Source organism: Perissodus microlepis, chromosome 1, assembly GCF_051167445.1.
Source record: "Perissodus microlepis isolate ML-2025 ecotype Zambia chromosome 1, ASM5116744v1, whole genome shotgun sequence".
NCBI classification, from domain to species: Eukaryota; Metazoa; Chordata; class Actinopteri; order Cichliformes; family Cichlidae; genus Perissodus; species Perissodus microlepis.
This window is the reverse complement of record NC_140461.1, coordinates 28,447,766-28,473,469: the sequence shown is the minus strand read 5'-3', so window position 1 is coordinate 28,473,469 and position 25,704 is coordinate 28,447,766. Positions and strand designations below refer to the sequence as shown.

General features: G+C 43.3%; 1 protein-coding gene and 1 pseudogene across 1 annotated transcript in view; one reads left to right on the top strand and one right to left on the bottom strand.

The window, feature by feature from the left end:
* Positions 1-13,346, bottom strand: part of LOC146394024 (E3 SUMO-protein ligase PIAS1-like) — a 57,995-nt gene extending 44,649 nt beyond the window's left edge. Inside the window, exon 1 of the mRNA XM_084936863.1 lies at positions 13,288-13,346. Within this exon, the coding sequence (XP_084792989.1) occupies positions 13,288-13,311 (24 nt within the window). The 5' untranslated portion in view covers positions 13,312-13,346. The remainder of the gene's footprint in view (positions 1-13,287) is intronic.
* Positions 13,347-14,225: 879 nt separating this feature from the next.
* Positions 14,226-23,093, top strand: LOC146394023 (uncharacterized; annotated as a pseudogene).
* The last annotated feature ends 2,611 nt before the right edge of the window (positions 23,094-25,704 follow it).

Here is a 25,704-nt window from a genome sequence, read left to right as displayed (position 1 = left end):
TAACATCCAGGACACCTGAAATAACACCTCCTGCTTTTTAACTCCACTGCAGCATCAGTTTAAAAACACAGCTCTAAACTGAAAATAGCATATTCTAATGCCTGCATACAGCATACATGGTACACGCTTTACTCACACACCTGTTGGTGCTGCTGAGCTGCAGTAAATGCAGCGGAGCTATTATGAAAGGAAACAGGCAGCACAGGGGTCTGTCTGATGAGGTGTTGGAAAGTGGTCAGTGCCCGAGCTGCCACCGGCCTCGAAAACTGCCGACTTTGACAGGCAGTGAGTTCTGGTTACTGAGAAACTCCTAATCGGTACTAGTTATCAGCTCCACGTATGTTTGAATTTGCTATTTTGGTGATAGTACTGACGTCAACTGCGTTTTCACATCATCTTGATAAAAGCTCGCTTGCCTTTTGTCTTGCTCTGTCGTCTGCGCTTTTATTTTTCTACCCAAGGTGAGAGCAAAGCAGAGGTTCTGAGTCAGAATGATTACTCAAAAACTACAGATTGAAGGAAGCATGATGGTTAAGTAGAGTGCTGGCAATCAATAAATAAGATTTTTAAAGAAACAATATATTCAACTGTTTCTAGATTCGCTCTTACTTCAGACTGCTAAAAAGTGGGCAAGCAGGGCTGTCAGACTTTCCCTAAAACAAAGCTATAACAGAATAAAGACACAAAACTCATTAAAATCACCGTTTTCTTTTATACAAAAAGGTACACCTACTGAGACCTGAGCTAGGATGCAATTTTAATTTCGCCCAGCTATCTGGGATTATTTAGACCTGAAAAGGATGCAAACTAAGCATCAAAGTAATTTTTTAAATGAAGTGCTGTATTTCAAAGTGGAGACGTTTATTTTACAGGACAGTACAATAAAATCACCATTGCCCACTAAAGTATAGAACACAATGACAAAAATCCACAATGTAATGTCTCCATATGATTATGCAAGAGGTTTTTTAAAAAAAAAGCTTTCAGGAGACGCGCCATTCTTACTGGAAGCGTTGACATCATCGAGGCTTGTCTCGACCAGTGTGTAACATTTGTTCTGTGAGGGATTTTAAATAATGTTAATATCTTTTTGGCACTTAAAAGCCTAAAGCTCATTAATGTTTCTTCACCTTTATTTGAACTATAATAATCTTCTTTTGGATTTAAACCAAACAGAACCAGCTTTGGGACTAGCTGAAGTCAACTTTTCCCCAAATTTTTCAATCATTCGGCACTGCTACACACATTTTTAGCACTCATATTTATGGCTGCCATTAGGTATAAATTGCATCACAGTAAAGCTCAGCATTTAAATGTACAGTTACACATTTTCATCCTATTCAGATGTCCCCGGTGTCATGAAAGTGTAACAATGAGCACGCATATGCAACACCAGAACAAAGTGTAATTCAGCCATCATAACTTTTCACCTGCAGCTGTGGTTTTCCTCCTGTGAAACGTCTACGTGTAATTGTCTTTTTTTTCTCAGTGTGCTTTTATCTTAATTTTAATCACACAATGCTAAAAGAGAAAGTAACAACAGGTGCAAACAGGAAATTAGAAAACAAACACACACACACACTCATTTCAGTTGTCATGCAAAGTACTTCAGTTCAATTGAGCACACACACAAAGGGCAACCACAAAGACGGGAAAAGCACACTGCAGAACTGGCACACAAAGAGTTAGCATGTGATGTGATGAGAAATAATGCATGGGAACTCAAATGCACACTCACATACACACAACATCAGGAGCTATGCACAGCATGCTGATGCAAACCTCAAATGCACTCTTCAGCCGCATGACCGTCATATGACATGCACACACCGACACTTTGCTCATGTGTACTAGACCAAACCTACACAGCAGCTGAAAAGCCACAACCGGCTCAAAAACCAACATTTCCCAGGAGCTGATCAAAGACTCAGAGATTTGTGATACCGCTGATTAACTCCACTTGGGCTTAAGAAAAGATTGGGTGCGAGATTGAAATAGCCTGCTACAAATTTAGCCTGCACAGGAGGACAAATTTAGGCTCGCTTTTTTTTCCATTGCCTGAGGTGACACAGAACACCATAAATATTTTCCTTCCCGCATGACGACACCGAGACTCAAGTCACCAGACCACACCTTGATACTGAGTTAAACTTGAAGCTTGCAGCATTGGCATTAATCACTTCACACTTTGAAGCTTCGGATTAAATGTTTTACGGAAAAACTGCGTCCCAACTGAAGACGAGCTGATGTACAAGAAAAAATCTTAAATCTGCCAAATTAATATTCAAATCAGACACATTTGATGCAAGCTTGCACATTTTGATAAGCAGCAAAAATCCCAAGCGCTACTCATAGGTTTCCTCAGGCTCTGCATTACACACAGGTGAGTTCCCCATGAATGCACCAAATAAAATCATTGAGAAGAATAAACTGTAACGCCCACACGTCCCCTTCTTTCTCTCTTCCCCTCTCATTGCTGTGCGTTCGGTTAAATAACATTTAAATGTCAATATGATCAAATGAAATTTCCATCCTCCAACAAAGATGCCGTGTTCACCGAAGACGAGCGATGCCCGACAAAAATTCAACCCAGAGTCACGACCAAAGGTCAGCTGACAGCCACAGACCCATTCATGCTGCCTTAAACCTCTCCGTGCAGGGTTGACTGGGGATAACAGCTTTTATTTAAAGAAAATTAAACATAGAAACAAACAGAAACAGTACAGTGAAACAGCAAAGTGCATAAGGTGGGTTGTATGTACCACCCGTGATCGGCAGTCTTAGCATGTGATTTGTACTAATTGCATGCTGGTTATGATAAGAGGAACTGAATCTCTCTTTTCTTTAAAATAACACTGTCACTTTGTTGTTTAATATTGAAGTCAATTTCTCTAAATCTGCATGATCTGTTAGCAAACTGAGTCATTTATTTATTGATGACTCATTTTGTTCTGTCTTTCCAGTTAGGTCACATTGGGGTTTTTTCTTGGGTTTTTTGGGCAGTGGCTATTAAGGATATTAAGTTTGGGTCAATGCCTTGTTTTTACATCCAAATCTTAATTATTATTGAAAAAGTGCGTGAAGTAATTTCGATAGATGTCGAGAAAAACAAAGAATATGCAGACAATCAATCACTGATTTATGAGGTCCACAGTACAGTGGTTTGTACATTTGCCTCTCAAGTGAAAGATCCCTGGTTCGATCTCAGGAGGAGATGCAAAAATCTCTATAGGGTTGCTTCAAGAAGGGCATCTGGTGTTAAAAGAACAAAGAAAAATCAAACATGTGGATCGACCTGCTGTGGTTGCCCCATGTGAATAAGGAGGCAGCCAAAACTAGATGCTTCTTCTTCACTATCGCAGCATATAATCACCCGCAACACAGACTGCATTCATATGTGGCTTTCAAAATAAAAGACACCACCAGATTAAGCCGAAGCTGCTAATGATCAAATTGACCACTTTAAGCTTTTCTCATTCAGATCTTGGTAAGAATGATTTCAGCGTGTGTATCACTGTACGCCGTTTCATCTCTAGCCTTTATACGACACCAGACCGGCGTTAGAAGCCTTGAGCAGCCAAAATTGTTTCCCTTTGAGCTCTGTGTTTGCTGGCGGAGCTAAAAAATTCACTGCAATATACTTGGTTTTGAGGAGGTGAACAGTAATGCAGTTCTTTGGAGTCCCTGGAGACTGGGAGATGGTGAGGCTAATAATGTTGTGCCAAGCAGTTTCTGCAAAGGTTTCTGCAGGATGTGTGTGTTCGCGAGTGGTTGTGTGGAGGCTGTGTAGGTGGATTTGGTGGTGGTGGTGGGGTGGGGAGGGGAGCGAAGGATTTTATTTTTTTTTTTGGGGGGGGCAACTTGCACACTACCTGGCCATTATATAAAGCTCCCACTCTCGGCATGAGGGCTCTATACTGAGTGCCAGCTCCCTCCCCATCCTCCACGCCTCTTTGTCCTCCCATCCCCCCACCTCTTAGCCTTCCAGCTTCTCTGACTCAGGCTTTAACTCTGAAATACCTCCGCCCTTTGTTTTCTCTCCCTCCTGCCTCTGTAGTATCAAAACCACTGTGTGCTATATGGATCAAACAAAAGATGGTATTTGGGTCAAAAATATGGATGAGGCTATTCCTTTACCCCCGTAGCAGGATCAGATGAAGCCGCCTAGCTGGACCGACTTCAGAAATGCTTCTCTTCTAATCATTAGCGCATTAAACGCTGTGCCACCATACCTGAGGCTACTGAGGTCTAGTCCCAGCATGCCATGGGCAGATAGCAGATCTAAATACCAGTCCCCTTCCACGCTCAATGGCACAAGTTGTAATGGGAGGCCGTTTGTGATCTGCTGCCAGAACGTTGCAGGTACATGGTGCTGGTAGCAACCAAAGCACACAGTTAAACTGTAGCTGTAGGTGGACGCAGACAGCTGGCACGAAAAAACTGACAAAGACGAGGGACGGCAAAGCAATCCAAACAGCTGAGCGGGAGGGAAACGCCTATTGATTTTATTGCTGGCCTCACTTCTGTGTTAAAGAAATAAGGACGCAACTAACACTGTAAGGCTGAGAACGACAGCACCGAGTCCCGATGTGTTGCTCTGGTGAGAAAATGAAGAGCGGAGCTACGAGGAGTTTGCTCTGGCCCTCTAGTTCACCGTTTTAATCCTGTGGAGTTGGCAGAAGTCGGCGCGCATCGAGATGAAGGGGAATAGTAGAAACGGTAGCAGGAGACAGCAGGCTGTGCAGAAAACATGTTGCTGGCAAAGAGCACAGATGTCTTTTTCTTATTACGGTGGCTTCTCCAGTGTTGGGAGTCCAATCCCGAGATTCATTCAGAGAAACCCCGCAGCTTTAACGGGTGCAACGGGCCACGTCTGCACCGAATGAAGCCTCCCGATTCAATTTCTCCACGGCCTTACATCTCAAAAGATACATCGCACCGATGATTTTAAACGAGCTGTCAGTTCAAAATGAGAAAGACAACACACATCAAACCTGAGCTCGCTTTAATCCCTACACGTGCGCTCCTATTGTTCCAGCCTGTCGTCTAATTTAATTTGCTTATTCACACTTGATAGTACGGGGCGTCCCAAAAGCCCAATTCCTAAGTAACATGTTTTTGAAATTACGGCTGTGGTGTCATGAGTAACAACCTGTTTGACAAATGAAGCCGCTGCAGAGCTCGCAACAGTCCCGCCAGCCTCACTGAAAACTGTAAAAGCAATTTCTGTAAATACTTTGCCTCTGAGGTAATACTGAGCCACACTTTTACCATCATGATACAAGACTGCGACGCGAGACAACTGAAGGAGCACCGGACATTCAGTGCCCGTGAGTATGTGCCATTTTTCTATCTTTAGGTGACTGCATGATAAAGTACTGTGGAACTCCCTTGTGGAACTTTCCAAAATAACCATTTGGCAACCAAATAACTGCCACTACATCCTCACATTTTCAATCTTTCAGAAGAGAAGGGGTGTTTATTCTAAGTCTAAGTGCATCACCTAGAAAAAAGAAAATCATCTTTCATTCTGTTCATTGCACCTTCACGATGGACGTGAGTTAAACTCTCAGCTAGCTACTCGTCAGCTGTGAGATCCCTCTCTGTTGCCCCCGGGCCATTTTGGATAAAGTGCACGCTTTGCCGTTTTAAAAATAACTGTGCGAGAGAATAACATATCTTTTGTCCAGTACGTTCCCATGATTTTGTTCTCACCGTCTTTAGTGGACACACAAATGCGTTGGCGATTTCAAGACGTCACCGTGAGCTGCTAAGCTAGGCCTGGCAGTTAGAAATGACAGCTGAGCAACTCAGGTGAGATGGAAAAGTGAGACAGAGACAGAAAAGTTAGTATATGCACAACTCAGCATGCATCCTCTCATTGCCCTGAAGCTAGTTAGAAAAGATGCTAACAAAGGAAAACGTCAAAGTACCAACTGCTTTTCTCAACCAACAACTGCATCCGTCTCTCCGTCTCTAGCATTAAACATCAGAGTTAGAGTAAACAAGAAGAAGAGTGTAAGCGTATCACACCAGCTGATATAGAGTTACAACTTCACTTCAACATTAGAGGCCGTTTGTGTATTCTAGCAGGAGTTTCTGAACACAGGGAGCCTGAAGTCATGTAGAGAGAGGGGGAGGGAGTGCACCAGGTGCTATCCAGGTTGGGTGTATGTTTACCTTCCAGTGCAGAGCTTCTAGACAGCTGTTCTGCACTGGGCCAAATCATTAAATCGTTGTGCCGCATGAGAGAATTTGCAGAAATCTATTCCTTTATGGGCAATAACTGTAATCCCAACCCAGAAATCCCAGCCCTCATTCTAGAGGTAAGAGGTGATCCACTGGATCATCACTGCAAGTTCACTGATTCAGTCCTTCAAGCAAAGAATGCAGATCTCTTTTCATTAAAAAATAAATAAATAAAAAATGGAAAAGGGCATTTTTTCCCACTCGCAGCAGGCTACTGTCTAAAGAACCATAAGGAATATTTGGTGAATCTGTGTCATAAGCTGCCGTCAATCAGATTGAAGGTCACTCAAGAGGCTAAACCCTGCACTAACTTCTATTATTAATCTTTATCGCTTTGAGCTACAACCGACTGTTTAGGACTCAGAGACATCGTCTGCAGTCGGTTTCATTCTCCCAGTGATCACACAGGTGTCATTATATAAACATAAACATACATGAAGGGAAACGTGCAGGATTTCTTTCTAGCTGATGACACAATTATATTAAATGTTCTCTTTCTAAAACTTAACTGTGCATACAGGTATATAGCATGAAAACCTAATTATCTGGCCAATTATGGACAAAATACAATTGCAAAGAAAACGTTAAACAACTCTTTAGTTACGCTGCCATGAGCAGAATAGTATCCAGCCATGCTCACCCATGATGTCATGTGTAATTAAGCACCGATCGAAATACAGTTCCATACATTGTGCGTTTACAGCAACTACAAATACTAATTCCCATGTGTTGCCTTTGGAGTAATTTTCAGGATGGTTTTTTTTTTTCTTTCAGTAACTGTTTGTGTAATCTGTGTTGGAGCCTAACAAACTGCACCAAGACTCATGATTGATTGGGAGAATGACAGCTAACCCTGATGAATATTATAAAAACCCAGAATTATTACCGCCTGGAGGTTATGCGCCTCTGGCAATGAAAGGATTTAATAGGAAGGCACCACAGATTAATGTTATCAATTCTGAATATCTGGAATATCTGAAATATGTCAGCAATAAAGGCCCCCCAAAAAACCAAAACAACCAAAAAAAAAAAACATGCATTAATTAAACAAAAAACTTCTTGTTTTTAAGGTCACAGTGTCCTTAGACCAAGAACAAATCTCAAACATTATGCCTCTAGCCATGTTGAGCGCTGGCACAGATGAATTAAAAACTTATGCCACACTGCAGCAAATCATGGGTGAATTATGAGTCACAAATTGCAAAGTGACAGTATAACAAACTCGGCGCACAAGTTGCACAAAGCTGCGGCTGGAGAGATTTATTAACTCCAAGGCGAGGGCCTAAAAAGCACACATGACTCCAAAAAGCCTGCAGCGGGATAACAAATAAATTCTAGCTGGAGACAAAATTCATTCATCCTCTTGATTCACACCAAAACATCTCTAATACTCAAAGATATTTTTTTAAAAAAGAGAGCGATATCTGCCTCTGTCTCTCTTCCAGTTGGAAACACACAATCGAGCTCCAAACTGCTGCCTACCCATGTCCATCTCAAATGTGACATGTTTCCACGGCAACAGGACTATGGAACAGATCACCACAGGAGTAATGAAAAGCTCAGTCTTGGCAGAGCAGCACAAAAAATAAAAAATATTAAGAAAAAAAAACGGGGGACAAAAAAAATCGATAACCGCACGACGGCGTGTTCTCATTGGTGGCAAAATATCAGACAATAATTGAGCTTAAACGCAGGTTTGACTGGACTGAACGATCAGTCCGCGCCTCACGACAAAGTACGCTTGTTATCTGGGAGTAAAAACACCTAAACTTCACCGAATTCAGAGAAGCAGCAAAAAAATAAATAAATAAATAAAATAATTGTCCTTCTGCAGCCGTCTGTTCCTGCTGGTTCACTGCAAAGCACCTCTGACATCTCTGTAAAAGATGAGACGTGCAACATCTGGCGCACGTTTCACACTGTGAGATTTACGCCATCTGCTCTGAGCTGTCGTGCGTCTTCACCTATCACAGCTTTTGTTCTTTTTTACATTTTTGCGTCTGGGATGATGCTATAAAAAGTTTTCTGGCGTAAGAACGCAACTGCGAATACCCAAACACGCGAGAGCAGTCATCACTCACACTTAGCCCCTTCCACGTTTACGTCTGCTCCTCTTTAAACTGGAAATCAGCTGCAGTGATAATGACAGTGACAATGAGAGAAATAGGCAGGTGCTGAAAGGATGTAAGGGAGCAGAGAAGAGTGCCTGTATCATTAGGGATTAACCTAGCCACAGGCTCTACAAATAGACTGTCTCCACCTATAAGCCGCCAGCGCACAGACAGTTATTTGTATTGCCAGGTTGCTGCTGCTGCAGCTCCTGAGAAGAGAGAAGACAGTTCAAAGAAGCCGAGGAGGATCGGGACTCCTGTGAAACAAAATGCAACGCAACAGGACACGTTTCTTTTTTCCTATTTTTGTGTGTGTGTGTGGGGGGGGGCAACAGCAGAGGCTTTCACAGGCGTGGATTGCGTCTGAGAGATGGATGCGTTGCAGATTCGTGCGGCAGTTCGCCACACAAAGTATGATAATAAACAGCCTGAGGCCTCCTGAAGGTAACGCGCAGCAGTGCAAACCAATATACAGTGACGTGCCAGAACAGCATGTCCCACCTCTAATGCTGTTGGTCTTTTGCCAAGGCTTGGACAAGACCTCTGAAGGTGGCTGTGATATCTGGCACTCAGACGTCAGCTGCGGATCCTTTCGGGTCCAAAACAATCGCGCGAGCTGGCCCTCAGGTCTTTGCACCTGCCCATTTCTCCCATACACAACACGTCCACTCGAAGATGTTCGCTGCATGTGCATGATAACTATAACATGCACTTCATCTGTAGATTGGCTGTAATACTGTGGCTCACGGGTGTGTAGCAGAACTAAAAATGACAGTTCTGGCGGGGGGGGGGGGGTTTCTTAGAGCAACCCAAAACAAATGCATTTCTTCAGCACACTGAATATGAGTGGGTTTTCATCTGAAGAAGTCACCTTGACATTTAGGAACACTGCAATAGATATTTCTCATTATTTGGTGACATTCAAAACAATCCAGCAGACATGTCCAAACTGTGGCTGTCGTTACAGCTCGATCCACTACCTCATTAAGGAGCAAAAATAACCAACGACTCATTTGGAAATAAATGAAAAACTTTTAATCTCCTTTTTTGGTCATTTTTTTCCACAGGAAAAAAGCCAATTACTTTCTTTTTCAAGTTCCCTCATAAAAGAATCTGATTATTTCCCTTCTTTTGTGAACCAGCTCAATTTGTCCTCATTCAAAGACACTGTGACAGTTATTCATTAATAATGAATATTTGTCTCCCAGGCATAAAAATAAAAGACAATAAACAGCCACAAACACTGTTAGAGCACTGGCTATCAACCAGATTCTTATTTTAAACATCAGAAAGTTCACATTTGGTGCTCGACTGCGATGATGGAAAACCATTTGCTGCAGCGGTACGTCTCGTACAGCAGAGAGCTGTGCTTAAAGATTGCCAGAGCGCCGATTTTAACACGCTTTCCTTTTCATTAATGCTGTTCGCTTCTTTCACACACTGTGACAGTTCCACACTTGCACAAAAAGCTCAGAAGTAGGACCAGCCAACCCAGTGCACAACATCTCAGCTATCTGATGCCACCCAAAGTGACAAAACCACAACGTGGTGTATAAGAACAGAAGAGACACTCATTCGTTAAAATAACACTTAAAAAAAAAAAAAAACTCAGGTGTGAAGGAGCCGCTGGAATTAAAATGGTGATGTCCTGGAGCTCATCTGATCGGCTCACATCCCCGTGAGCGACTGGAACTTTCTGACATAAACACTAAAAATCCCTCAATGAAACATAAAACAAATCACAGCACATCATCCTGCAAAAATGAGTTAAAGTGAAGCCTTAAAGTGCTGAAAAGCATATAAGCTTAATTAAAAAACTGAAACATAGATGCCTGTCTGTTAGAAAAGCAGCCGTTTTGTGCTTTGCCACTTTTCAATTAAAGATTTGAAACGTCATCAAATCTGAATTGCAGCTTGGCCTAAACAGAAAAATAAATAAACAAATAAATAAATAAGGATAAAATTAGTTTGGTTTTATTTTTAGCTGTGTTAAAATTATCATGGGTGCACTGTGAATCATCCCCAACTATGAGCTGACTCTATTTTCACACCCGTCTTATAAAGTGTTTTTCAGTGTCTATGTCACTTGTTTAAGGCAGGGGTAGGGTATGATTTTGGCTCTGTAACCTTTCAGCAAACTGTAATTCCTGAAAAGGAGCTGAACCTGCACCTCCTCTGGGCTTTGTTGGCCAATTACAGGTCTATGATGCATGCCCACGCTCTGCAGAGAGCTGTGTGGGAGCTCCAGGAGCAGAGATGCCTGCTTTATTATTGTTTTTGTTTTCCCTTTGCCCAATTTCTGCCTAATTGCATTCATTTTTGATGGGTGCTGAAATCTTACAGCGTTAAAGCAGCTGTTAAAAAGTTGCCACAGGTCTGAGATGTGATATTAAGAATAATAATAATGGATTGCATTTATATAGCGCTTTTCTAGGCACCCAAAGCGCTTTACAATTCCACTATTCATTCACACACTGGTGGAGGCAGCTACAGTTGTAGCCACAGCTGCCCTGGGGCAGACTGACAGAAGTGAGGCTGCCATATCGCGCCATCGGCCCCTCTGACCATCACCAGTAGGTGGTAGGTGAAGTGTCTTGCCCAAGGACACAACGACCGAGACTGTCCGAGCCGGGGCTCGAACCGGCAACCTTCCGGTTACAAGACGAACTGCCAACTCTTGAGCCACAATCGCTCCAGGCTTCACTTTTTTTTAAAATTGTTTTTCATTTTTTGGACATACTTTGGATTAATAGCAAATTCCAAAACTGCAGACTCTGCGCTGCTCAGCAAGAAAGTGCATCTTTCAGAAAACTCTTTGGTCGCAAGCCATTTGATTAAAATGCTTCAGGAATGGAAGGAATGCACTCTGAAATTTGCACTAGAATGATTCACTCTTACCTCGGCATGTTCTAAGAAAGACGCAATTAAAGCCCCTCAAAGTGATCAAATGCTTCCTTTCACGCACGAGGTTTGGCAAGCAACTACTCGTTTAACAGGTGAAGTGCACCTTTTTTTTAGGTTTACCAAGTGTAACAGCATACTGGGCTGTTACACTGAGCTCAGGTCGAGCATTTCAAACAAGTTCACTGCCTTACTTGTTTGAGCAGAGCTCTAGAAACACACACTTAGGACAAAAAGCAACCATACAGTTCAAGAAGTAGGGGGCAAAAAAAAAAAGTGTTGTTTTTTGTTTTTTTTTTTAACGCCATTGCTGCATAAACCCTTTTCCCAATTTTATTTGAATTTCTGAATACCACAGATCAGCTGAGTTGTCACTGATCTGACGCTGTCCACGAGAAATCGGAAGTGCATGACCACCGTAAGTTTAACACTTTCAAAGACCTGAAACTGTAACCAATAAATCACTTTCTCAGATCCTCCTCAGCACCTTTTATGGCCCCTGTATGATGCTGCAAATCTATAAATACTCGGTGTGAAGTTTCATCAGCATTTCATCATTACTGAACAGTCAGCAGCAATCAATGCAAGAAATCCTCACCATTCTTTTCGTGCATATCAGCAGGTGCAGCATTGCACAAATCTGTTATCCCGTTCCAAACATGATGCTAAACACGCTCATCACATCGTGCTAGAGCTCAAATTTTATTTGAAGTACAATCCAAAAAATCCACATGGAGGGCTAGAGCCATGTTTGTGGGCTGACAGGTAATCATAAAGGCAAATCTAAAGAAAAAAGCTGATCATCAGTTCACTGACTGGGTCTCTATGTTTTAGACAGTCTGTTTGCAGGTGATTTCTTAGATTAGGCTTTCGCACTCTTTCCCACTGGGAGATCTAGAAAACTATTTGCTGATTAAATGACAATGAAAATAAACAGCAGCTGCTGCCCTACTGCAAGCACTTAAGAAAATAAAAATGTGGGGAAAACATGTGTCTCAAAAAAGAACTGCACACACACGTTCATACATATCTGAAATATGAACTGCAAAGCTTTATATTAAGACCACACGTGTGTTTTCAATATAGGCAGAGGATGTATCTACAAACCTGTTCATTACAGTGAGTGCAGCTGAGCAGCAGCTGGCACAAAGGAGCATGTATAGATCCACAGATCCCGGACAGGCAGTGGAAACACACCGGAGGGGGGAGGGATCTAAAAATAGCCCAAGACTCTGATCAATAACTGTTAGATATGTTCAAACTGGGCTCTGCCACGCTGCCAAGGCAATACAGCGCATAAGGTGCGCGTCGGATGCCCTGGCGAGGAAGCCGCACCTGGTGCTGATATAACGGGCAACCAGCTGCAGGAGCACCGTTAGGCGAAGCGGTGCGTCTTACTGTGCGTGTATCAACAGGTACGGAGGAGTCGCTGGTATTACTGAGCAGGCGGGATAGTGTTACTCCGCCCGCGGCCACACTCGGCCTCTGCCCGGACACCACGCACGACAGTTTCTAATTATTAATAAGTGCTCATTAATCTGGAGGGGACTTATTTCTAACGTAAACCAACAGGCGTGCAGCCGCTGTCATGTCCACACACACACTGACAGTCTGCAGGCTGTCGGCACGTCAAAGCCTGCAAACCGACGTTATATTCTCCGAATTTACGAGCCGAGAGTCGGCATGGAGACAACTGCCCCTGCCGCGAGGAGAAGAACCGTCTCTTTCGGGGTTAAAGAGGAGGCAGAGACTGGTTGTGAAGTGAATACCGCCCTGCCAGCATCTGGTGTGCCGAAGAAAACGGTCAGTTCAGCCAAACCAGCGCGTCTCAATATCAACATAAACATGCTCGTGCGAGCTTTGGCGCTCGCGGGTTCAATAAAGTTCCGGCAGTTTTTGCCCAATAAACACAAAATCTGACAGGATCTCTGCCCCATGAGACTTAAACCCCTGAAGAACTGTGTGACCCAACAATCGATCGCTTCGCAACCGAGTAAATTTATAATGATTTCAGGCTGCGCCTTACCTTCAGTTCCGCACTCTCCGCCATCTTGTATTTCTTTGCGCAGGCGTGGTGAGGTGTTGTCACATGACTGGGACGCGCAGAGAACCCGCAGGAGCGCGCACAGCGGTGCGTTTAGGTGCACAAATTTAAAAAAAGGAAAAACAGGAGCAAAATGAAGAAAAGTCTATAGAATAGACTAGAATAGTCTACAAAAGAATCGAATAGGGCAGAAATCAAGTTAGCAAATTTAAAAACAACACAGGTTGACCAAAGTGCTGTACAAACTGAGGAAAAAAGAAAAGAAAAATAATATATATAGAAGACAAGACACAAAATCAAAAATAACTCAATCATAAGCTAGGGAGTAAGATGTGCTCTGCAGATGGGTTTTAAAAATGTTGAGTGTTGCAGAGATCCTAGTGTGAAAAGGCAGACTATTCCAAAGTTTAGATAACCGCAAAGGCCTGGTCTCCTCTGTGTTTTAGTCTGCTTCTAGGAACAACCACAAGCAACTGATCAGCTGACCTTAGACTGGAGTATGTTAAACTCAAGCTGAAGATGAGAGAGTAGAGCAGAATGATGCCTTTTTCAAAACAATGCAATCAGTAATAAAACTGCTTTAATCTTTTTAAGTTAAAGATTTCAAAAAAACTCACTGCAAACCTCCTTTGTGCATGTGACAGCTCGTGTCAGTCAAGTAAAAACAAAAAAACACTGCTCTAAAATGTTCGAGATTTAAAAAAAAAAAGTTTGGACCTTTTTTAAAATATAAATGTTGAAACAAATGAGGATTCTTTTTCTTTTCCTTTCTTTCTTTTTTTGAATATATACTAATTTCATATACAATACATAATTTCATGCCAGCAAGATATTTTTATCTTGATATATAAGATATTTGTTTATAAAAGCTGGGGTTGCCTGGGAGAAGGGGTCTGATTGTTGAAAGACCCGAAACCCCAATGACCCCAGGTTACATCACTGATGATTTGTCCAGGGGCACCAGATGATGTATCAGAGGAAGATCCCACTAAAGCTACAAGTCAACCTACCGGGGGGTTGAGGAGAATCCTACCAGATCGATCAAAGAAATACGACTCTTGGCAATGGAAATATGAGCAAAATCTTGGTCCCTGTCAAGCCCTGATTAACCCATCTGCACCAGAGCAGGAATTTGATGGGGAGGAGTACCTTACAAAGTTTATAAGAACTGTCCAAAGCTACTGACTAGTGATTTGGAGGAGGGGCAAGGTAGCAAAACAGTGGAGACAAGCGGAGGGGGGTGTGGATCCCAAAGGAGGATAAGTCCAAAAACACTGATCAGTTCTTAACCATCTCATTGCTGAGTGTTGAAGGAAAGATTTTCTTTAGCATCGTCGCTAAGCAGCTGACAGAATATCTTCTGAAGAACTCCTTCATCGAGAACTCAGTCCAGAAAGGAGGGATCCCGAAGGTTCCAGGGTGCCTGGAGCATACAGGCATGGCCACACAGCTCATTAGGGAAGCCAGGGAGAAGAACAGAGGGGACCTGGCAGTACTATGGCTTGACCTCGCAAATGCCTACGGATCTATACCCCATAAGCTGGTAGAACAGGCACTGAACCGGTACTACATCCCGGAAAAGTTCAGGAACCTTATCCTGGACTACTGAGCCGACTTCCGGAACAACAACTTCTGATTGGGATAAGCTTGAAAAGGGGATTATCACTGGATGCACGATCTCGCCCATCCTTTTCGCTCTTGCCATGAACATAACGATAACAATAACCTTTATTAGTCCCACGCGTGGGAAATTTGTTGGGTTAAGGCTGCCGACCTTTGCCAGCGCCATCTTACCCTTCCGACCATACATACATTACAACATCACATGGGGAAGACAGGTCAGAGAGGTATAACAATGGAAAATGCACAACATGAGGAAAGACGAGGAGAAAAAAGAACTTCCCCGACAGAGCTCCAACAGGGAGATCAGTTTGAGGACAGAAAAAACCCCACCTCAGCACATAGCACTTGAATCAGCACATCTCACTACATAGAAGACATAAGCTTCGAAAGCATTTGGAGGGGGTGGGGGGGTGAGTGTAGGTCTGTGTCAGTGTACGTGCGTATGTGTGCGTGTGATTGTATGTTTGTGTGTTCCATGTTCAGCCGAGAGAAAGTGTCCCTTCACCCGGTTAGGCAAAAGTCAACAATTTTCAGTCGACGTGACCTTGAATGAGGAGGGAGAAAGTCACAACACAGTCTTGTTATCTATTCAATTCAATTCAATTCAGTTTTATTTATATAGCGCCAAATCACAACAAAAGTCGCCTCAAGGCGCTTCATAGATACAGAAAAAAACCCAACAATCATATGACCCCCTATGAGCAAGCACTTTGGAGACAGTGGGAAGGAAAAACTCCCTTTTAACAGGAAGAAACCTCCGGCAGAACCAGGCTCAGGGAGGGGCGGGGCCATCTGCTGCGACCGGTTGGGGTGAGAGAAGGAAGACAGGATAAAAGACATGCTGTGGAAGAGAGACAGAGGTTAATAACAGATATGATTCAATGCAGAGAGGTCTATTAACACATAGTGAGTGAGAAAGGTGACTGGAAAGGAAAAACTCAATGCATCATGGGAATCCCCCGGCAGCCTACGTCTATTGCAGCATAACTAAGGGAGGATTCAGGGTCACCTGATCCAGCCCTAACTATATGCTTTAGCAAAAAGGAAAGTTTTAAGCCTAATCTTAAAAGTAGAGATAGTGTCTGTCTCCCGAATCCAAATTGGAAGCTGGTTCCACAGAAGAGGGGCCTGAAAACTGAAGGCTCTCCCTCCCATTCTACTTTTAAATACTCTAGGAACAACAAGTAGGCCTGCAGTGCGAGAGCGAAGTGCTCTAATAGGGTGATATGGTACTACAAGGTCATTAAGATAAGATGGGGCCTGATTATTTAAGACCTTGTATGTGAGGAGCAGGATTTTGAATTCAATTCTGGATTTAACAGGAAGCCAATGAAGGGAAGCCAAAACAGGAGAAATCTGCTCTCTCTTTCTAGTCCCTGTCAGGACTCTTGCTGCAGCATTTTGGATTAGCTGAAGGCTTTTCAGCGAGTTTTTTGGACATCCTGATAATAATGAATTACAGTAGTCCAGCCTGGAAGTAATAAATGCATGAACTAGTTTTTCAGCGTCACTCTGAGACAGGATATTTCTAATTTTAGAGATGTTGCGCAAATGGAAGAAAGCAGTCTTACATATTTGTTTGATATGTGCGTTGAAGGACATATCCTGGTCAAAAATGACTCCAAGGTTCCTCACAGTGTTGCTGGAGGCCAAGGTAATGCCATCCAGAGTAAGAATCTGGTTAGATACCATATTTCTAAGATTTTCAGGGCCGAGTACAATAACCTCAGTTTTATCTGAATTAAGAAGCAGAAAGTTAGCGGCCATCCAGGTCTTTATGTCTTTAAGACATTCCTGCAGTTTAAGGGACAATTGTTATTCCCATCAGCTTTTGCCTTGAGCATCCAGCTGGCGCCAGGGGGGCCGCATGAGATGAAGATGGTAGTTGTTTTGGTTAGTGCGAACAAACTGCATCCAATTTTACAGTAGGTCTAATGTCCGTCACTGGTCACCAGGTCTCTCAATTCCCGTTGTTCTTCTTCAAGATGTTATCAATATAGCAGAGCCATGAGCTTCTCCTAGACCTTATCCCTATTGCATTCAAAAAACACAGTCTGAGTACTCACAGCCCTGCCCATCGTCTATCATGTCTGCAATGAAATTGTACTCTAACAATGCATTATTTAAAATAGGAAAAAAAGAAAAAAAACAGGTGTATTTTCGGGGACAGTGTCCACTGCCCGCTGACTTGAGTTATCGGTTGTGGGATTTTGAACAGCTGTAGCCGCTTCTTATTCATCGATAAGCCAGGTCCGAGCCAGCTCCAATCAGCCAGAACTCCGTTATCATGGTTCCGAATTGGTAGATGTCGTTCAATGTCCTCCATCGAGAATGTCGCCAGACACACGACGCAACCGACCATCGAGTATCCAGCAGGAAACGTCTCCACAGGACAATCAGGCTCTCCCAAGCCCAGGAGTTGTCAGTTTCGTAAGGGACCAGTTGATCAAATCCATAATTCTTTTTTAGGTTTTTAGAGAACAAGTCTGGGAGACTCTCTTAGGGTTATAGATTAAGCGAGACTATACAAAAGGCAAGGCAAGGCAAGTTTATTTATATAGCACAATTCAACAACAAGGTGATTCAAAGTGCTTTACAGAGACATTAAAAAACAAAAACAAAAAGCATGATTTAAAATTGATTAAAAAAACAGTAGATAAAATCAGAACAGTAGATAAAATCAGAACAGTAGATAAAATCAGTAGTTAAAATGTAAGTTTTGAAATTTAAGCTTAAAAGTGTGGATTTGGTATTTTATTCAAATGCAGCTGAGAATAGGTGAGTCTTCAACCTGGAATTAAATAAACTGAGTGTTTCAGCTGATCTGAGGCTTTCTGGGAGTTTGTTCCAGATATATGGAGCATAAAAGCTGAATGCAGCTTCTCCGTGTCTGGTTCTGACTCTGGGAACTGATAAAAAACCAGATCCAGATGACCTGAGGGATCTGGAAGGTTCATACTGGGTCAGGAGGTCACTGATGTATTTTGGTCCTAAACCATTCAGAGCTTTATAGACCAGCATCAGAAGTTTAAAGTCTATCCTCTGGCGGACAGGCAGCCAGTGTAAAGACCTCAGAGCTGGACTGATGTGGTCCACTTTTTTGGTCTTAGTGAGGACTCGAGCAGCAGAGTTCTGAATGAGCTGTAGTTGTCTGACTGATTTTTTAGGTAGACCTGTAAAGATGCTGTTACAGTAATCAAGCCTACTAAAGATGAATGCATGGACTAGTTTTTCCAGGTCCTGTTGAGACATCAGATCTTTTATCCTTAATATATTCTTGAGGTGATAGTAAGCTGATTTTGTTATTGTCTTAATGTGTTTTTCTAAGTTTAGGTCTGCATCCATCACTACACCCAAATTTCTTGCCTGGTTGGTGGTTTTTAGGTGTATAGATTGAAGTTCTCTGGTGACCTGTGATCGTTTTTCTTTGGCACCAAAGACTATTACTTCAGTTTTGTTTTTGTTTAGCTGGAGAAAATTGTGGCACAACCAGTCATTAATTTCCTCAATGCATTTACCAAGAGCCTGTACAGGGCCTCGGTCTCCTGGTGACATTGTGATATATATTTGTGTGTCATCTGCATAGCTGTGATAGTTTATTTTGTTGTTCTTTATAATCTGTGCCAGTGGGAGCATGTAAATGTTAAACAGAAGGGGTCCCAAGATGGAACCTTGGGGAACTCCACATGTGATACTTGTCTGCTCAGATGTGAAGTTACCTATTGATACAAAGTATTTCCTGTTTTCTAAGTATGTTTAGAACCTAAGACTGACATTTTTCCACTGTCTGTATTCAGACATGTGTCATTGAACACTTTGGTCAGAGCGGTTTCAGTGCTGTGGTTCTGTCTAAAACCTGAGTGGAAGGCATCATAGCAGTTATTTTGTTTTAAGAAGTAATTGAGCTGTTGAGAAACTGCTTTTTCGATGATCTTACTTAAAAATGGGAGATTTGAGATGGGCCTGTAGTTGTTCATTTGTGTCTTGTCAAGATTGTCCTTTTTCAGTATAGGTTTAATTACAGCAGTTTTTAGTGGTTCTGGAAACACACCTGACATTAAAGAAAAGTTGACGATCTGTAACAGGTCTGACTCCAAAGTCTTTGAGACCTTTTTGAAAAAACTTGTTGGCAGGACATCTAAACTGCAAGACGAGGAGTTCAGTTGACCTAAGATGCCCTCCAGTTCTTTGCTGTTAATAGCGTGAAACTGTTTGATGGTGTTTAAACAGTTTTTCGGTGGACACAGTACATATCCTGAATATGCTGTTGATGTACCAATTGCTAGTCTAATCTTTTGGATTTTTTCTGTGTAGAATTTGGCAAAGTCATTGCAGGCCATGGTTGAATGAAGTTCAGCTGCCACTGACACAGGAGGGTTTGTTAGCCTGTCAACTGTAGAAAATAAGACCCGAGCATTATGACTGTTTTTGGTGATGATGTCAGAAAAGTAGGACCTTCTTGCACTCCTCAGTTGTAAATTATAATTGTGAAGTTTCTCTTTATAGATGTCATAATGAACCTGGAGGTTTGTTTTTCTCCATCTGCGCTCAGCTTTCCTACACTCTCTTTTTTCATTTTTCACCAGTGTGGAGTTTCTCCATGGAGACTTTTTCCTTCCAGAGATAACCTTCACCTTAATGGGAGCAATTGTGTCCATTACATTTAACATTTTAGCATTGAAGCTATTGACAAGCTCATTGACTGAACCTCTGGACAGGCCAGGTGTTAATGGGAAGACCTGGTTAAAGATCTCACTACTGTATTCAGTTATACACCGTTTATAGATCACTGCTGTTGATATATTTGTGTGTGCTGAAATTTTACTTTCAAAGGAAACAGTAATGATCAGACAGGCCCACATCAGACACAGTAACCTTTGAAATGCTCAGACCCTTGGAGCTCAGTAGGTCAAGAGTGTGTCCTCTATTATGTGTGGCCTCTGTTACATGCTGAGTCAGCCCAAAGTTGCCCAGAGTGTTACTCAGGTCTTTAGGCCCTTTGTCCTGAGGGTTGCCCACACGGATGTTAAAATCCCCAGCCTTCAGCTGTAAAGCCACATATTCAAAAGACTGAAAACTTCCAGGAGATAGCTGCTTACATTGAAATGATTCATTAAATAAGACAGCAACCCCTCCTCCTCTCCTGCTCACCCTGGCCTCACTGATAAAACTGTAGTTAGGAGGGGTCGTCTCGATGAGAACAGCTCCACTGTTACTTTGGTCCAACCAAGTTTCAGTTAAAAACATAAAATCAAGGCTGTGCTCAGTGATTAAATCATTAATTAAAAATGTTTTCCCAGCTAAAGATCTAACGTTTAATAAAGCCAACTTAAGTGTTTTAGAGGTATTATTTGCCCCCTCGTGTTTGGGAGCAGTCTGTGGCACACAAGGTATGTTTACTATATTTAAAGATCTTTTAGGGTGCAGCTCTCTGTGTTTTGACCAGGCCACATGTCTCCTTCTGTCACCTAAAAGTACAGAAATTTTAAAACCTTCTAGTAAACAGGGTCCCAGCTTCTCCTGGGAAAAGTCACCACTGCCATAATCCTCGCAGCCCGGACCCTCCACACATCACACATCAGACTGCGGAGACAGAGCATGAAGGTGGTAAGGAGGAACTAAGGGGGGCAAGGCTGGGCAATGTAACTTCGATTGCTCTGTTGAGGGTGGGGCTCGATGGCGAATCTTTGGCTGCTCTGGTGGGGGGTTTATGGGGGACAAAAAGGGATTGGGCCGGGGGGTAGATCTGAGCCCAGCATTGACCCGCTCCATCATCTCCTCAGTGAATTTCAGGTGTGGGGAGGAGGGAGAAAGGGAGGGGGAGGAGGGTGATGACCTGTCAGGGGTTTGGGGGACTGGGGAAGATCGTGGTCCCTGGTCCTGGTCGTTGGTGTTGTTGAGAGAGTTGGAGGCAAATAGGGACTCCTCTTCTTGCCTCTGATGTCTCTCCTTTCTGAAGCTCTTCCGGGGTGGGGGCAGATGAGGCTCCTCCTCAAGGTTTCTGCTGGGCTTTGTCTGTTCTTGGAGTACTGTTTGTTCCTCTTTATGAGATAACTCCTCATTTATCTCAGCCCTGGCACCAAGCACAGATGGGTGACATATGGAATAAAACAAGTTGGAAGTGAACAGTTTCACCCCTGACTTGTTAAAATTAAATACATTTAATACAACAGATGCCTGCGTTCCCAAAAAATATTAAAATTGTTGATAAAATGCACTGAGTGGTCAGTACATACTGATATAAGCCATTTATTCAGTGCAAACAACCTGCTGAATCTCTCGTCTCCTCTGACGGGCGGTACAGGTCCACTGATGAATACAGCTGCAGACATGAGAAGCCAAGCAGGAAAGATAATGGGAGGGGAGAGGGAGAAGGAGAAAGTGCGACCGCCTCCGTCGAGAGCCCAGAGAAGAAAAGATAACCAAATGTTGGTTAAATCTGCAGAAGTCCAGTGTAGAGGGCCACTCACTTAGTCTGGAGTCAGACAGCCACCCATCAGAGCTTTCATGGACAACCTGACGGTGACAACTACATCTGTTCCAGGGTGCAGGTGGATACTGAAGGGTCTTGAGGCATGCATGAGGTTCAAGCCCACCAAGTCAAGGTCTCTTGTGCTGAAGAAAGAAAAGGTTACTGATAAATATTTGTTTTCACTAGGCACCATCAAGATACCATCACTTACTGAGGCGCCTGTGAAGAGCCTAGGTAAGGTATTTAACTGTAGCCTGAAAGATGCAGCCTCCATACAAGCGACCAACGAAGACCTGGTGACCTGGCTTGCTGCAGTGGATAAATCTGGCCTTCCCAGCAAGTTTAAGGCCTGGATTTATCAGCATGTAATTCTGCCATGGATTTTGTGGCCCCTCTAAGTCTACAAAGTTCCCATTTCAACAGTTGAAGGCTTTGAGATGAGGATCAGCAGGTTTCTGCACAGGTGGTTGGGACTGCCACAAAGCCTGAGCAGCATCGCTCTGTATGGTCATAACAACAAGCAGAAGTTCCCTTTTAGCAGCCTAAGCGAGAAGTTCATGGTGAGTCGGTCCAGGGAGCTGCTTCAATATCGGGAGTCCAGTGACCCCCGGGTTGCCCTCGCTGGAATAGAGGTTAGGATGGGACGGAAGTGGAGAGCTGGTGAGGCTGTAGGCATTGCAGTGTCAAGGCTAGAGCAAAGGGTGCTGGTGGGTACAGTGGCCCAGGGAAAAGCAGGCTTGGGTAGCAGTAGAACACCTAACTATGACAAGGCACAGGAGAAAGAGAGGCAGTCGCTGGTCTTTGAAGAGGTGCAAGCAGGAGTTGAGGAGAAGCCAGCCAGCCAAATGGTGCAATTGAGGCAGCAGGGGGCTTGGACAAGATGGGAGCAACTAGTAGGACGCGAGGTCACATGGAATGAGCCATGGAAAGCTGAACCCCATCGGATAAAATTCCTGATCCAGGCAATATATGATGTGCTACAAAGTCCATCGAATCTCTTCACGTTGGGGAAGGTGAAGACACCAGGTTGTCTTCTCTGTCAGAAGAGAGGAACCCTGGATCACATTTTAAACTGCTGCCCAAAAGCCCTGGGCGAAGGGCGATATCGCTGGCGACACGATCAAATCCTGAAGGCCATAGCAGATTCCATCTGCAGCGGGATCAATCATAATAAGAGCATCTGCCCAGTTAAGAACACAGTCATGTTTCTAAAAGCTGGGGAGAAACCAGCAGCACCAGTCCGAAACATCTCCCCTGGGCTGTTGGCAACGCCGCACAACTGGGAGCTGAGAGTTGACTTGCAAAGCAGTTAAAGTTCCCTTAAGTGGTAGCCAAGACAGTTGTCTTCAAGTTGTTTCAAGGCAGGTAATCCTTCTGGAGCTTACTGTGCCTTGGGAAGACTGTATGGAGGAAGCTCGTGAGAGAAAGAGGGCAAAGTATTCAGAGCTAGTGGAGGAGTGCCGGAGTAATGGCTGGCGGGTAAGATGCCAACCCATCGAGGTGGGATGTCGAGGATTCGTGGGCCAATACCTTTGCAGGGCATACAAAATCCTAGGCATCGTAGGGGCTAACCAGCGAAGAGCTATCAAGTTGGTCACCAACACAGAAGAAGCAGCATCGAGGTGGCTGTGGATCAAAAAAGGAGAGGCATGGGATGTAGGGTAGTGCTACCTGGACACAAGCTGGGGCTTGATCAACCCTGGCTGGGTCGCCTGGGAGAGGGGGTCTGATTGTTGAAAGACCCGAAACCCCCAATGACCCCGGATTACATCACTGATGATGTGTCCAGGGGCACCAGATGATGTATCATCAATTTAACCCTTTAAAACCGGTCGGAGCGGGCACGCTCTGTTTTGCGTGACTACTTTTAAATCCCGGTAGCACTGCAAGCACGTAAGCTAGCGCAATAATTTTTTTTGCATATGAAACCGGAGGAGTTGTACTTACATCTTATGCCATCAGCTTGTCCTAGGTCACGGTTTCCTTCCACATATAGCTTTGCAAAAACTGCATAAAAAGCACTTGCAGCAACAAAAACATAATATTCCAGAAACACGCTTTGCCGATCCGATCAGCTGTTCATAACACTTCCTACGTTGAAACAGACGTCAGCGCGAACTTTCGCACGTCCGCCATTACTTGCCCGAAACCGGAAGTGACGTCATTTTCGCGGAAATGTAGTTTTTTTACCATCAGGGCCTCATGAGCCTAGACTGGTGTTTTTAAAAGTTATCTTTGACTTTATGACTTTCTGTGTCGTTTCTGGGATGCTTAGAACTCAAATTGCACTGCTGGAAATAGTTTATTTTGATGCATATGCTGCTTTTTTGCAAATTTGCACTATAATATTTATTTTCATTTTTCCTGCAGTATATAAAAATTGGTGTATTTCAAAAATAAAACTATGAAGACACTCAAAATAAATTTCCTGTGGTGGGAAACTATTTTGTGCAACTTTTTTATATTTACAGTTTTGAGGGATAAGCCTCTTAAATTTCTCTAACTAGAAATATATGTTAAAAAAACAAAAACGATTTTCAATTTTTTTTGTAGTTTATTGCACTTTTTTGCAATTTATGTAATTACTATGCACTTAATGCATACATATTATTATAATGGTTGTATTGATGTATAGCAACTTGAAATGCTCCCAAAAATGGCACTATAGCATGTAAAAATATAATATAAGCTCTGGCGGACTTGGTTCTATGGTAGGTCTTAAAGGGTTAAATGCTGAGGCAGTGGCATGTTTACGACTGGGTAGCATCACCTTTACAACCCTCAGAACTGATGAGGCCATTATGTAGTGTGATAATATAGGGGGACCCTCTCTAGCCTCGCTTTTTACAAATAATCTCAGATTTTCGATTAGGCAGATCAGAGGGCAGTTTTTCACTGTCTGTGTAGGTTATTCATCATGTAGAGCAGACCTTCCCAACGTGTGGGGCCCGCCCGCCATTGCAGGGGGGGCGCGGTATGAAAAGGGGGGAAAAAAAACCAAAACGCTTGGACACTGCTAGCACGGGCGCCCACACAAACGCAAAGCAGGAGATGAAGCATAGCTGAATATGTTTCCAAACCAACTTCATTCTAAGCCAAAGACTAGAAAATATGGTGAAGCATATCTTCCCTTTGATTTCACCTGCACAAGTGCCAAGGTAGGTCCCCCTGCATAATTAGTTTTCCCTGCATCGGGAGCACGCGCTGGGCTCTTCAAATCACGGGCAAACAGTATCCCACATTCTTGATTTTTAGTTCACAAACACTTGTTGTAATGACTAACTATTTCTGACATTTTGGAGATGTTAGCTCTTTATACAGTAAAATTACAGTGGGATACAAATAATATCAGGCTGATCCTGCCACGATTTGTCCCCCGGTTCAAATCACCACAAACAGTATCCCACAGTTGTTTATGTTTTTAAACCCATTTTGCACAGAGAGGCATTTTTGGAAAAATGTATTGACAGGAATGTTGAATATTATTACACAGGAAAAAAACAACTACACGTAAAATAATCACACCGTGACGCCTCTGCCTTTCTAAATGGAGGGACAGTAACCGCGTGTGTATATGTAAGCGTGTAAAACCTGAAGATAGAGACAAAATACTGTTAATCTGGGGTGGCTGTAGCTCAGGTGGCAGAGCAGGTCAGCCACTAATCAGAAGATCGGTGGTTCGATCCCTCGCTGCCTCCTGGCTGCATGCCAAATAAGTAAAGCGCTACACAAATGCAGGCCATTTACCATTTTAATCTGACTATCTGCCCTTCTGCAATTCATCTTATGTAAACAATAATGTGGCACACAGCGCAACATTTTTCTTGTAAAACAAAGGGGGGCCTAGCAAAAAAAGTTTGGGAACCACTGATGTAGGGAGTTTGAAAAACCAGGTCACGCAGACAAAATCTAATTCATCTTGAGAACAAAACTTCCAAACACAAGCGAAACAACATGCTGTGCAGTGCAGTGAGGAGTGCTCGGACGTCTACATAGAGCCACTCCGCAAACTCATGGCACAACACAGTCAATACACCTCAACACAACAAGACTCAGCAGTTGACATGCAGTGAAAGGATGCAGTGAAAGGATGCACTTTCAAGGACGGTGCAGTCTTGAGATCCATTCTCAGGTGCTTCAACCACCACTCACATTTCGCCTCAGGCGACCTCAATAGCTCATGTGATGTGGGGTGGGGCAAGGTCTCACAGAGGTTTCAGCTGTCAGCCCAGTGACTGGAATGACCCACACCCTTTTTTTTTTGACACCTGCCTTGGTCAATAGCAGGTTAATGACCCTCGGGA